This window comes from Contarinia nasturtii, unplaced genomic scaffold (genome assembly GCF_009176525.2).
Source record: "Contarinia nasturtii isolate CC-2019 unplaced genomic scaffold, AAFC_CNas_1.1 Cnas_scaffold_414, whole genome shotgun sequence".
In the NCBI taxonomy this organism is placed as follows: domain Eukaryota; kingdom Metazoa; phylum Arthropoda; class Insecta; order Diptera; family Cecidomyiidae; genus Contarinia; species Contarinia nasturtii.
Genome location: NW_022197768.1, coordinates 6,196,264 through 6,211,135, shown reverse-complemented (window position 1 = coordinate 6,211,135; position 14,872 = coordinate 6,196,264). Strand labels below are relative to the sequence as shown.

At 33.1% G+C, this 14,872-nt stretch overlaps 4 protein-coding genes and 1 long non-coding RNA gene across 6 annotated transcripts in view; 4 read left to right on the top strand and 1 right to left on the bottom strand.

Moving 5' to 3' along the window:
• Nucleotides 1–3,739: 3,739 nt before the first annotated feature.
• Nucleotides 3,740–5,526, top strand: LOC116338698 (C-terminal-binding protein-like). The gene is made up of 3 exons (XM_031764114.1): nt 3,740–4,442; nt 4,506–4,766; nt 4,854–5,526. The coding sequence occupies exons 1-3, from the start codon at nt 3,954–3,956 to the stop codon at nt 5,409–5,411; spliced, it is 1,308 nt and encodes a 435-aa protein (XP_031619974.1). The 5' UTR covers nt 3,740–3,953; the 3' UTR covers nt 5,412–5,526.
• Nucleotides 5,527–9,746: 4,220 nt separating this feature from the next.
• Nucleotides 9,747–11,472, bottom strand: LOC116338688 (glucose-6-phosphatase 2). The gene is made up of 5 exons (XM_031764099.1): nt 11,109–11,472; nt 10,878–11,048; nt 10,312–10,804; nt 10,121–10,239; nt 9,747–9,951 (listed from the first exon to the last, which is right to left on the bottom strand). The coding sequence occupies exons 1-5, from the start codon at nt 11,174–11,176 to the stop codon at nt 9,747–9,749; spliced, it is 1,056 nt and encodes a 351-aa protein (XP_031619959.1). The 5' UTR covers nt 11,177–11,472.
• A 760-nt stretch (nt 11,473–12,232) lies between these two features.
• On the top strand, nt 12,233–12,674 carry LOC116338880 (acanthoscurrin-2-like). Its single transcript, XM_031764409.1, has 2 exons — nt 12,233–12,315; nt 12,393–12,674. The coding sequence occupies exons 1-2, from the start codon at nt 12,258–12,260 to the stop codon at nt 12,599–12,601; spliced, it is 267 nt and encodes an 88-aa protein (XP_031620269.1). The 5' UTR covers nt 12,233–12,257; the 3' UTR covers nt 12,602–12,674.
• Nucleotides 12,675–13,526: 852 nt separating this feature from the next.
• On the top strand, nt 13,527–14,022 carry LOC116338881. Its single transcript, XR_004200936.1, has 2 exons — nt 13,527–13,623; nt 13,701–14,022. It is a non-coding gene; the product is annotated as an uncharacterized LOC116338881 (long non-coding RNA).
• Nucleotides 14,023–14,551: 529 nt separating this feature from the next.
• The window catches only part of LOC116338545 (serine/threonine-protein phosphatase 6 regulatory ankyrin repeat subunit B-like), a 10,754-nt gene continuing 10,433 nt past the window's right edge, over nt 14,552–14,872 (top strand). For both annotated transcript variants that reach the window (XM_031763887.1, XM_031763886.1), the window contains exon 1: nt 14,552–14,687. In XM_031763887.1, coding sequence (XP_031619747.1) covers nt 14,591–14,687 — 97 coding nt within the window. In that variant the 5' untranslated portion in view covers nt 14,552–14,590. The remainder of the gene's footprint in view (nt 14,688–14,872) is intronic.

Here is a 14,872-nt window from a genome sequence, read left to right as displayed (position 1 = left end):
CTATAAGTACCATTTTAAAAAAAATTATGGAGCAACCTACGTATATAAAAAAGAAATCTGAGGGGAGAAATGATATAATTTTTTTCCTTCAACATTACACGAGTGAAGTGAAAATTAAACTCAATCAACATGAGGCTTACATCCCCACCATATTCGGTATTCCATTGGGATATATCAATGCACCTCGTTAAATTGTTATTAAATTTTTGTCACAAAAAAAAAAAACAATATTTTAAATAAAAAAAAGTGCTTATAAGCGCCCGATAAAGTGTTGCTATAATAAAATCATATAATTTTATCAGAATAAATTCCAAACTTTTTCGAAGCAATTTCATCGTTTTAAACAAATTAAAAGTTTCTCGTCGCAAATTCTGACAATGGTTAAATACTCTCTCGTAGAATATTCGGCGTTGCTACTGTTTCACATCCACTAATTGCTTTATTTGCGTTTTGTGTTTTACAGAATTGGTTTAAATATTCAAATGATTAAGTGGTCGCAACAAATCAACAAGGAAAATATTTTAAGTTTGAAATATATCATACAATTCAAATTATTTTCACTGAAAGTGGTTAAAAAAACGCGAATTATTCGCTAGATACTTTATTGCTTGATGTATCTTCATGTAACCTATTTTGTCAGATTCCCGAGCTCATTCGATAGAGACAATAGTTTCTTTTTCGAAAGTTCGTCCAGGAAAATTCCTTGGAAATGAGATTTTCCCAAGAATTTGTATCGAAATCTAAAGACATCTGAAGACAACTTTGATTCATATATGCACGAGGTGGTTTTTATCGAGTTTAAATTAGGGTTTCTGGAGTGGAAATACACCTCCAAAAAGATGTCAATCTTAAGGTAATTTTCAACGGGGGTTCCACGTTTTTTTTCTCGCTCCATTGCTTTTGACACCCAAAGTGGGTACATTTTTGGTTTGAAAAAGCCAACCACGACTTAAGATCTGTCGATTGGTATCATTTGTTTTTTGCTCCAAGCTTGAGTGAAAACAATAAAAGTGATTGTTATAGTGATTATAGCAATTTAATTATAACAACCACTTCTATTGTTTTCACACAATTTCAGCTCCTGACGATATCTGGCTGAGCTGAGTCATCTGGCTGAAAATATCTCAATATAATGTCTGTGATCGTCGTTGTGGATTGACATTTTTTTTGTTTATAATATGAATACCGCAGACACATCCACTCAGTCCACCTGGATAATTGCTATTTGTATTAACTCGTTTATACATCAAGCACTACTTCCAAATAAATCGGCAATATATATTTTCAAAGAATCGTGTCTGTATTAGAATTTCACCAATTATGGCTCTTTATGTGCTTGTGCCGCATTTACTGCGAATAACCGCTTAATCAGATTCACGCGTAATTTATAGAACCAATCTTTACATAATGAACCATACGTTTTTCATTTGTATCAGCATTTTCAATTCCTCAATGCTTTGCTTAGCAAATAAACTGTTTCACGCAAAGTTCTTTGATTAGCCATTTATTTTCAGCAAACATTTATTACGCTTTATTTTGAGCGAAACAATCATTTATCAAGCAAATGTTGGAGAAAACTTTGGTTTCATCAACTGCCATTCTTCTGGGGGTTGGCAAATACCATTTGCATTCAAGAGAAGACAGATACTGGCTTTTATTTTTCAGCCATTTAGCGAAGACACAGGTGTCGATTAAAACTGATACATTATTTTATTTTCTAAAGTTTATTCTCCCTTATAAATGTTTCTTCTTTGCACTTGATCGTTCTCTTTCACATCATTTCATTGCTTTTGTATTTACACAGCAATTGCCCTTTGTTCAGCCATTTATTTGGTATAATTGACATGAGCAGGTACTTTTCATATTCATCACAAGCACAATTCGCATATACCAATATGTCAATAAAAAAATGTATACTCCATAAATTCTATTGTCAAAATCGATCCAGATTTTATTTACCTTTACGAACCATGGACAACGGTAAAGGTATAAACAAAAAATGATTGTAATCAATTAGTGAAATGGACAATGCAATTGTTCTCTCAAACAAATGAAACGAGACATGTATCTCGATTTTATTATTATTATTTTTATTGTTGTTGTTTAAATTTGCATTTGTATATTGAAATGCTGAACATTGAACAAATTAAAAAGAAATTATATTTTTTCGACAGAGACATCTTTTCATAAGTGAAAAAGAATAGAATCATCAAAAAAATGTCTCTTTTGAATAAACGATTTCACCCTATTATTGGGTGCAAATTGTCTTTTGCAAATGTATCAATTTCTTCTTTTTTTCATCACACTTTTTCAGACTGTATCGATTTGATTAACAAAACTATTAATCATCCAATTTCCTTGTCTGAATTGTCTATTTTTTTTTTCTCTAAAGATGACCATGCTCAATCCAGTTCGTTACCCCTTCGATAGAATCCAATGTAAATAATAACTATGGTAAAGTAGATAATAAATATTATTATAAAACAGTAGGGAATAAAGTAACAGCGAATTATTAAAGTGATTCGACTTTTTGCAGTGGAAATTGTTCAATTTTATTCCCTTGGTATTAATTCGAAAAAGAGAAAATGATTTCTTTTTTTTTACAACACGAAACTAAAACAAATGTGTTCAAGCTGTATGTCAAAATGAAACATAGTGAAATTACAACGTTTAGCCTTTGTAAAGTGAATAATGACAAGGGGAATCGGAGCATATGTGTTGATTGTAATTGTGATCATCAATTTCATCACTCGTCCGCCGTTCATTCATTATTTACAATGTTAAATTTCTGCTAATAGTTATATGTTTCTCTTTATTTGATTCGTTTATTTAAAGCCACTGTTTCTCCATTTATAAATGGTTTACTCACATTTTTTTGGCGCAATAAATTCACACTATTTGCGCATGTATTCATTTTATTGGTATTCTGTACCATTTGGTGTGTGAAGGAACTATTAGATATTAAGGTTTTGAAACATATACTCTGCCTAAATGTGACAATGTATCCGATTCCATTTCACATTTTCTACTGTCCAGTGGTTCATTGATAATGGTTTTCAGTTTGCACATTGAAGTGAAACCACATTCAAGTTTGACCACCCCAACATTGCAATTCGTTCACATTGTATCGCCAAAATCAATTGTTGTTGGTGAACGTCAATACTATTTTGCGCGCGTGGAAATTAATGGCATTGATTAAATTCTAGATGGTCACTTTGGTTTTACATGTAAACGACAATATGCATCCAATCGGGACCGTTCACATATTTTTCATTTGATCAATTGTTAGAGATGAGTTCGGTCCAAAAATAAGCGTCCATTTGTTTCAATCGATAGAATACGAATGGCATCTTCAACAAAAGAAAGCAAATATCGACAAGAAAGTGGCTTTTCAAATAAATAAATATTTTATAATTTGCATATTTTAGACAGATTCTTTGAAACACATTAAAACATATCGTAAATGTTTTTTTTTATGACTTTCGTCCCAATCTTTGACAAAGAATATAGATCATTAGTTTCTATTCTTATTCATTTTTTTTGTGACCTATTCAATTCTGTGTTCAGGTATCGAAAGTGGAATTAAGCCGACCGCTTTTGTTTAGTTAAACTGATACCTCTCTGAATATTTGTTGAGGTAAATTTCCTTACGTAATTAGTGCGAGTGGAAGGGAGAAAGTGATTAGAATGTTGTACTTTCTTTGTGCGGCCATTTGTAGGTCAGTCTCAGCATGTCGTTCGTTCGGTGAAGAACAAAAAATTTGAGCACATTTAAAATAAAAATATTTAAATTTCACAAAAATCAAATTGAATTTACACTGCAAAGAGAATTTTTTGCTGCCAAAAATATAGATTCAACGAGAGAAGAATCAAAGTGTTTTTTTTTTTGCTCGGAACATTCGCAAAGAATCAATTGAATACTAGCTTAAGCGATAAAGTAAACAAAATCGGTGATGATGTCGAAACGTGAACGAATTGATACACGTATTCCAATTTTAAATGGTGTACCACCACTTCCAAGACCATTGGTCGCTTTACTCGATGGCCGTGATTGTGCCATTGAAATGCCAATTTTGAAAGATGTTGCAACGGTTGCATTTTGTGATGCACAAAGCACGACGGAAATTCATGAAAAAGTGTTGAACGAAGCAACCGGTGCTTTAATGTGGCATACAATAACATTGACAAGAGAAGATTTGGAAAAATTCAAGGCACTCCGTATCATTGTGCGCGTCGGAAGTGGGACCGACAACATAGATATAAAAGCGGCCGGTGAACTTGGCATTGCTGTTTGTAATGTACCTGGATTTGGTGTTGAAGAAGTGGCTGATACGACATTGTGTCTCATTTTGAATTTATATCGTCGAACGTATTGGTTGGCAAACATGGTGCGTGATGGCAAGAAATTCACTAGTCCGGATCAAGTTCGAGAGGCTGCACAGGTGAGAAACAAATTTTTTTTTGTAAGTCATAAAATAAAAAAAATCATATTTTTTTGTATGCAGGGTTGTACTAGAATTCGAGGCGATACTCTTGGCTTAGTTGGCTTGGGAAGAATTGGAAGTGCAGTCGCTTTACGTGCCAAGGGTTTTGGCTTAAATGTTATCTTTTACGATCCATATCTACCTGATGGCATTGAAAGATCCCTTGGCATCACGCGGGTATACACATTGCAAGATTTGCTGTTTCAATCAGACTGTGTTTCGCTTAATTGTACATTGAACGAGCACAATCACCATCTTATTAATGAAGCAACGATTAAACAGGTTTGTGTTTTGTAATTTCACACATGACGTTTTTTCTATGACATTTTCACATAAATTAACAAACGATTTCATTGATGATATAAATAGATGCGACCTGGTGCATTCTTAGTCAATACGGCCAGAGGAGCACTAGTTGAAGAAGAAGCTTTGGCGTCGGCTTTAAAACAAGGACGGATAAGAGCAGCGGCAATCGATGTCCATGACAATGAACCGTATAATGTATTTCAAGGTCCACTTAAAGATGCACCAAATTTGATTTGTACACCACATGCCGCATTTTACAGCGAAGCATCGGCCACTGAACTACGTGAAATGGCTGCCAATGAAATGCGACGCGCCATTATTGGTCATTTTCCGGATAGCCTACGTAACTGTGTTAATAAGGAATATTTACATCGAACACCACCGTCATTGCCATCGGTATACAAGGACGGTTTGAATGGTAGTAGTGGATATTATTCAGGTGGTGCATTGCAACCGGCCCATAGCACGACACCACATGCATCAGCATCGATATCACCATCACCAGTCGGACCATCGCTTTTGGCTATTTCTGATATGAAGGCTGGACTACCGACACATGGAATCAGGATCAAATCTCCACGGGGCACACCAGAGAAAGGTGAACCATCTGACATGCACTAATGATCATTGAACCGCTTCCACCTAAACCGTTCAACAAATCGATTTTACAACAAAATCAACTCAACACATTCATCAAAACAATTAAACACATTTTTATTCCAAAACTCATACCCGATCATATACGCCTTTCATTTTATTTTACATTTCCTTTAAATTAAAATAACTATGAATAAAAAAATATATATATAACTGTCAAACAAACGATTTTATTGTATCGAAATGACTAGCAATTATCCAGTTTTATTAGGCTGGAATTAGCAGATTACTGAACGATACATTAAATTCGATCGGCAATAATGCCTTTGTGACCAATTCGTTTTCCATACAATTTAACATCAAACGCGCTTGAATGTGGGAGTAAGCCACGGACGCTTGCCGAAAACCGCAATAAACATTCGCTTATGGTCACAAATCGGAAATATACTAATTGGTTCCAAAATTTCCCAATCCCGCTGTTCAATTCATTCAAAGCGGAATCAAATCACGTTCGGATGTTTCATTTAAAAACAGCATGCATTCAACATCCATAGAATTTCGCAGTTCAGTTCTTTCTGATAATAAGCAGAGCATTTACGTTTTCTATTCATAGAACACAGCATTCAATTGTTACGTTTTTCTATTGGTTAGAAATAGAATTCAAACCGATCATTTTTTTAAGTTCGAGATTTGATGCTCAAAATGTCGGTATTCACTTTCATCTTTGGATTTTGTATCGAATCTTTTACAATCATGCAATGCTCATAGATTTATTATCGTTGCATTTGGATGTTTTTATGACTGTGTGAAAAAAAGGATTCGCACATTAAAGAGCTCAGCAAAGTTAAAACTGGTTCACTGTGTTGAATGTTAGTTTTTCATTGGTATCCATTTAACGTGTTTGAATTTGCATGAATGCTGTTTTCGCTTTGACGATATAGTTTTTTTTTAATTAATACAAATATAGTTATCAATTATATGTCGTTATTGTTAGTTTAATCGTTTATCAGTTAAAAACAAAATATTTTATCTCATTTTTATCTTCAAATATATTTTTCACTTCCAAAAACTAATCATGGTATCATTGCACCTACGAGTGTAGGCATCCGTTTCCTCCCTCTTATATAATTGAGCATTTTTAATTCATGGGAAATCAAATCCGGAGGGAAATCAATTTTCTTTCCCCCTTTATTCAGCCTTTTTTCACGTTCCAATGTTTACCCCTAAACCTGTGCCATATTCCTTTTGACTTTTTTTTATGTGCTTTTTTCTTTTGATTTCTTCATGATTTTCCTAATACATGTTGCAGCCACACACATGAATTAATTGAATTATTATTGATTTATCTCGTTGAATTGTCATCCTTTACCCGTGTACAAAAAGTTTTGTCAAGATTATCGTTGATGAATATCACTACGAAAACAATCATTTGCGAAGAATCGCATTTCATTTTCTGGAATGGATGAACATGCAGTGAATGAAACAAAAAATTCAAGCGCAAGCAAATGGTTGTTAAATGCCATTATTCAGTATCATCTTATTAAAATTTCATGTGTATCAGTTCCGACTTTATAAGGCAATGGTACCTGTCAACAACAAAACCAACTTACTCCTTCGTTGTGTTTTGTTCACAAGCTTAACTCTTTTTTGTTTCAATGCAAGTGCACACACAGACAAAATGATGCAGTGCAATAAAACAGCCAGCCCATTTGAATAACCCTTTCGTGGCCTTTCTTCTGTGAAACCAACATTGATTTTATGCTACCGTTTGCCATTTTGTCCATTTCAAGATTGAAATAGGATTAGAATTAAAATTTGAACGTTTACAATGTGCTTTTGTTTAAATGACTTCTTCTGGTTTACTTGAACAAATCACGACACGTATGGGTCATTACTGTTTCTTCAATTAACACAATTTTAGAAAAGTCTCAAAATAAATTGCTTCCAACCCACCTTTGTTAACCCATTTTCTGGCTACTCTTAAATCGGTTTTTCATGACAAATACGTCACAAAAGAGATGAATGCAAAAGTGCACCGAAGTCGTTTTATTCTCTACTGTTCTGAATTTGTTTTTTTTTCTTTTGTTTCAATTCGGATTCAATAATACACTAGGCGCTGGTCACCTATGCTAGATGAAGGAAAATGCTAAATATGCATCTTGGCAAAGCGTAATCATTATTTCAAATAATAATTTATAAAAAAAAGTTTTCTAATGTAAGTCAAATTGGCCACTTTACACAGAAAAAAAATAAAAGGCAGAAAGGTAAGTGATACTTGTGTTGAGCACAATATTTTCATATACATTTTCGAACTTTGTGCATTTTAAAAAGTTCACAAAATGGAAAAAAGATGCGAATGACTTCAACAGACATTTACAATTACTGTAGCAGGAACTGTAAACTGTTGTCTTTTTTTATCATTTTTGCAAAGGCACCGTTAAAAAAAATGACAATAGGTTTTTGTACTTGCTTGTATGTGCAGAATGCATTTTATTTGCAAAAAAAATATCGAGAATCATTAAGAGGAAACGTGTACATGTACATAGAGAGAGAGAGAGAGAGAGAGAGAGAGAGAGAGAGAATGGGTGTAAGAGAAAGAGGTTTGCTACTTTGATCATTCCATGAAAAATAAAGACATAAAATCATAAACATGTAAATTTTGCTACATACCTTCTCCAATCCTATAACCGGCAATAATTGCTCACTCATTTTCCCATTTAGTCTATTCCATTCTCTCTTCCAGCAAACCTTTTGGTAATAAAAAAAAGAGTGAAGAAATTGGAAGAAAGAATATCCTCAGACCATAAAACAGCATACGGCACAGTAAGTGATAATGAAGGGGTCATAGAGGAAGAAAGGAGAAATTCTTATAAAGATATTCGAAAAAGAAAAGCGAAGGGAGAATATACAAGAAAGAAAACTGGGAACAAACTTTTCTTTACTTTGTCAATACACTTGGTGCATCATAAAACAGTTTTCTTTTGCACACCCTTTCTGTTTACCTTTGAAGCCTTTATATTCTATGACTTGTTGAAAAGAGATAGACTGCGGAACGAAGACTGAAAAAATCCTGCGTCGAAAGAAACGATATATAGGTCTAGAGAATTGAACGTGCAAAGTTGAATATATGTTTGCCTATTTAATTTGATCAATTTGATACTTTCAATTCATTTGTATATCTCTTTACAATTATATGTATTTAATATGTTTTAAGTCGAAATATTATAAATATTGCAAAAATGTTCATACGTTTAAATACACTCCAATTATACATAACTCACAAGTAGTAACAATGACCAAGCATCATTGGGTGCAAATTTCAATTCATTGTCGCTTACGCATCTCAATTGTTTGTGGATCGGAAAGTATCCCACGACTTTTTTTTTGGTCAAAATGAGAATGAATTTTTGCAGAAAAAAATGCCAATGCGGTGATGGTTCTCAAAATATCGACATTTCCCTACAAAGTAAATTATTCACAGTCTACTACAAAGAAGAGAAACTACCACTTCATGTGTCGCACAGCGGATTTTTTTTTGGGCACACCAATCCGACACTTTTCCGAGCATGTATTCTTCCTACTGAAAGAAAAGCAGCGAACATTGTGATTTATAGGTACACAAATTCGGCGTGTGCAATACTCAATAGATTTTCGTGGCGACCCTTTTTGTTTATTTTTTTTGCGACATAGTCGTAGTTTCATGTTGACCATTTGACGTCCGAAAAATTCGAAGCAACGAAAAGAACCATGAACTGTTGATAATCGCTTCATGGTCAAATTGTGTGTTGCCATAAACATGTCTTTTTCGCAACATGTTGCCTCTTCCTGTCTATCTATTTTCGACTTTAAAATACAGCGCAACGAAATGTATATTGCTTAATAGGAAAAAGTTGTTGAAACGAGGATTGTTCACAATTAGAAGAAAAATGACATGTAAACTGAAAAGAAATGAAGAGCACACGGAATGGTGTACAACGAAGAGCCGACAACAACAAGAGACAAATAAACAACGCAATACGTAAAAGAATGTGTGAACAACATCGAACAAACCGACATGCATTAAATGCAAAAACCAAAGAAAAAAAGAAGAGGACACAAAGCAGTGAAAAACCCTGTGGTAAGTGAAAAATATTGAATGTTTCCAGCATAGTTCGTTCTTGCGCTATTCCTGTGAAGAATTTCGACTATCTATTGGATCAATTTAACTAAATCAACGACGAATTTTTTCATTTTTTTCATATTTGTATATAGTTTGAATGAAAATACAAAAATTTAAATTAAAAAAAGCGTAATTTATTGAATACTTAAAGATACAAAAATGAAAATGAACGATCAATTTGAATTTCCAATTTCAAATGTTTAAACTTTAATTTTACGTTTTCGAGCGATTAAAGGAACGATATTCAATAGAACTACGATAAATGCCAAATTGGTTGCAAATGTAGCTGAGTAGAAAATAATAGCACCATTCCATCGTGGTATTTGGCTGAGAATATATTTATTGAGGCATGTGATGATAAAAACAGATGGCAAACTCCACTTAACATCCATTTGAATGTTGAACCTGTTGAAATAAACAACAATCGCAAATTAGAACGAAATAATCCATTCTATTGGCAAATAGATGGCATTGCAGTTGGTCATGTGCAGTATTGTTCCGAACTACAGAACTGTCAATCATATTGAAGTTTCACCGTGTTCAAAATAAATAATCCGTGTAAAGCAGATTTTACCTTTTCGATTGTGGTGAACAGAGTATTAGACCAAACATGAGTCCAAATTCACGGGCCAATGAATAAATTGGCGTCGTTTCAGGTTTTATGTAATACGGGTCTTTACACCAATTGAATGCCTATATTGATACAACAGGAAAAAGCACACATTGAAAAAATATTTCAGTTTTGAATTAGAAAAATTGAAATACCTTTTTCACTGCCCATTGTGGATCATGTGCAAGTATATAATGTGCATAATAAACGGTAATGCAAAGACTTAGTACAGCTATTCCGAAAAGTAATGCCATTCCACGATGCATTTCCATTAAGAGTCGATTGACTTTTCGATGTTGAAGAAATTGACTGATTATAATGCCAAAACAACTGCCCAAAACACATTGATGGAAAAAATGACACGCGAAAAACATTCGCGATATTGATATGAATCCTAAAACGCCAACGTATACATTCCATAAGAAATATTTAAACGGTTTATTCAAATAGCGTCGAAACCATGGCGACTGATAAAATATCGTACGAATGACAAAAAATAAAATCGATGCTGTGAACATAACGTGACCGCTGGGATTTCCTGCTGTTGTTTCGCATGTCAGATATGTCTGTCGAATATTTGGCCGCGTTAAATTTGTAAATAAGTCGGATTCATTCACAAACCAGTAAGGTCGTGTTCCAGCCAACATCCTGCCAAAATTCCATTAATCATTTTGAATATAATTTTCTTGTACAATTGATATTGATTGCATTTCTTACTCACCACTTCAACAGAATCACACTGATGTGCGATATTATTGCTGCCGTCATTATATTTACATACTGTTTAACGCCGGTGCCCATTATCAAAAAGAACGGAAAGAAATATGTGTGCATAAATCGTGCGGTTGTAACATGGCTAATTAGTTCCAGATACGATTCGACCGGTTCAAATCTGTGAGAGAATAAAGTTAAACCATTACTTTGTACAACAACACCAAATAAAACTGCTTACACTTTCTGCACGAGAAGTATTTGAGTGATTTCCCACTTTAAAATACTATCAACTATTGACTGAAGCATTTTGTCTCTTTTCCAAAATGATTTGTTTTTTGTTTTTTTAAATTTCAAAAGAGACACCAAAATTTCATGTCGTTTGTTTGTCCAATACCTTTGAATGCCGCATTCTATTGCAGTAAAAATGTCAATTCCCTATACGAATTTAGAGTACAATATGCGGCAATGATGGTGGTATTCGGTAGTGTGCATGCGCTATAGTCGACCCCAATCTAACTTTTATCCGTATGAAATACATTGAAAAACGTCTTTTTTTCTTTTTTGGTGTTATATATTTCTACTTAACTAACACACTGAATTTCCATTTTGAATTTAATTCGAAGCGATTTTTTTAAATTTTTTTATGAAGATTTTAATTTCTGATGCATGTATAAAAATAATATCGTTTGGGGTGTTATATTATAGCTTCGAAGAAGAATAAAAACAACATTCGAAACGCCGGCATAAAGTAGAAACAAAAAAAAGTTTTGATTGAAATTCCATGCAGCAAAATATCATTATTGTGTTTGTAAATAGTCTATTTTCAATCAAAATGCTGTCCATGGGGGTTTCTTGGCATGAGAAAATTAAATCTGATATTAGTTTTGGGATAAAATTAATTTTCGATGCCAAAAATGACCATTTTGTTTCAACTACTTCCAGTAATGGAATCAGCCATTCTCCATTTCAACGTGATTTAAAACTTTCCATTAATGTCTAAGATTTGCAATGAATATGATTTCTGTTGCGGATAAAATATTCATAAGAATCACGTCCACAAAACATTTCCAATGGGAGAAGATATAAAAGACTAGTTTCTTTTGACTAGACTCTAATTTTAAAATGCCAACGTAAAATTTAATTATTCACATGACACAAACCACATGATATGGACGATAAATCTCGATTTTGAATGCACATCAACTAAAAACAGTACTCGTTTCTAAAAAGCAAACATTTTGGCGACTATAAACAAGAATAAGACGCTGAAATATACCGTTGATTGAAAAATACTGAATTTTCAATCTCGTATATATAGGGGACGATTAATTTTGTTAAAACAATTGTACATTTAACCATTGAATTCGTTACATCGTTGAGAGTCAATATGAAATTTATCTTGATTGTCGTTTTATTATGCATTGCCATTGTGCATGCTGTGCCATGTAAGAAATTACTCGTCAAGTGTTTTGTTTATACGAAAGTAAATTCTTAAAATATTTCTTTGTGTGATTTTTTTCAGTGCGGTTTAGTCGATCAGCTCAGTTCATTCCACAAAATAGCTTTTTACTTGGTGGAGGTGGCCTTGGTGGAGGTGGCCTTGTTGGAGGAGGCCTGTATCCTAGCCCCATTTTAGGTCCCGGCTTCATTGGAACTGCAGGCATTGGTCCAGCGGGACTTGATGGAATAGGTTTAGCGCAAGGACTTGGAACTCCGGCTTATATAGGATAGTTTAGTTCAAAGAAACTATTCATCTAAAGCATATATAGAAATTATCTAGCAAACTGATTTTTTGTTGAACTTTAATAATGCAAATGTTTTTGAAAACTCTGAATAAAATTCGGTTACACATTAAAAATTCTTTTATATCTTGAATTTGGAGACTAAATGGCCGTAAACTTATGTCAAAAATGCGTCGAATTTTAAATAACACTTCGTCGTTGGAAAAGAGTCAGAAAAAAGTCAAAACAGAGTCTCTTAAATGAATTCATGTTGGTATTTTTAATTCCATTGGACTCTTTTTAATTATTCTAACTTGAACTTGGATTGATTAAATTTAAAGGATATTTTTGGCATTTGAATAACTGAGTTTATGAATATAGTATAGTCACGTACACTAAAAATGCGAACACTTTTTGGATTATTACAGCCTGTATTTACAGGATATATGAACTTGTCACTTATGGACCTTTCTGTATGTCACTTGGAGACATCCACTCATATATTTATGTGGCGTGCACATTTAGATTGTTTGGAATTTAGTGATTTACTGCTCATGTACGAGTGTATTATGTTCATTGATTCATATCTATTAATGTTTGCGATATAGCGATATGCGATATGATGATGTGATCGAATTTCATTGTAAAAATTGACTTAAACTCGATTCTGGACGTATATAAATAAATGTGTAACCAAATTCGTACAAAAACCGAAATGAGTTTTTAACCGAAATTAAAATTAAATTTCAGATATGAACGTTATAAGAAGTCAAACAAGTTTTTGTGAAAATAAACTAAAATATCCTCTGTTCTAGCCGATTATCTACCACAAAGAAACAGATAATTGAAGTATTATGTGACCAAAATCACGTAAAAATGTGATGATTGATGATATAAATATTGGATTTAAATGAATTACGGTCATTATGTATTCAGCAATTAAGTTAGTAAGACCAACTAGAGTCAAAATGAAATTTTTCTTTGTTGTCGTTTTGATCTGTTTTGCCGTTGTGCATGCAAGTACTGAACCACGTATGAAGCCAGATAAATAAACGGACATATTAAGTGAACAAATAAGAGATTTTTTTTCATTTTTTGTGATTTTTCAGAGAGAGTTTCTCGTACATTAAATCATCATCGTCTTGGTCATCGTCCGCATGGTTTGATTCATAGTCCGCTTGGTACACCCTTGCAACCTATTGGTACACCCTTGCATTCGATTGCCACTCCATTTCACAGGCCAGGTGTTGGACTTGGCCGATAAATGCAACTAGAAGAACGGCACTCAAACTTTTTCAATGTTGTTATTCTCCAATATTTATTCAACTTGAATTTAAAAAATTTCTTTTGTTATTTTTTAATTGGTGGAACTGGTTTACATTGATCATGGTAAAAAATAAATCATTGTGAATAGTAAACGAAATAGCTATACATATTTGTTTTGTTCTTTTTTTCTTATTTTTTTCTGCAAATGTGTAAAATTGATCTTATACAAAAGTTGCATTTGAAAGCAAAAACTAAATTATTACCAAAAATTAACATTTAATCACACAGTTTCGAAAATCACACAGTTTGGCATAGCTGTATTCGATTTATTATGTTCAATCTTTTTGTTAATTTAAGTGATTTTGGTTGATCACGCTTTAAATGATAAGTATGGAAGTGATTCAATCGGGTGATTAAAATGTTCGCTGTTGTTGTTGTTGTATACGTAGAATGATCATATGGTTCATATTCGTTCTTTTTGTGATAACATATTCTCACTTGCTTAGGCACACCATACACTTCGATTCATTCTAATCAAAATTCGAGTAAAATTTTACAACAAATAACGAGAATAATCAGTACTTTCATTTCTTCCATTTCGAATGGAAGAATATTTCGCGGAATTTCGATAATTTCTGAATTATTCTAATAACGCTATTTAAGTTTCTTCTATTAGTGTTTTTTTGCAATTTTATTAAATTGTTTTCAATCGAAACCTACATCATTTGTAACAATGAAAGTGGAATTTGTGATTGTTTTAATATGTTTGTCTCTGAAAGTTTATGCGCTGTCTGATTTGGATAGACAGCTATTCAATGCAATTAGAGAAGGTAATTTTAAACTATCTTGAAATTGGCATTGAATTAAGGTGGCTGAGCTTTTACCAAGCAAACGCCAAATATATTTTTATGTTGTTTCCGACTGTCTCAGAGAGATAGTACACAACGTAGTTTCGCAATTTAACGATTTGAGTAGATACTGTGCTTAGTTTCCCTTTAAATTATTCAGTTTTTAT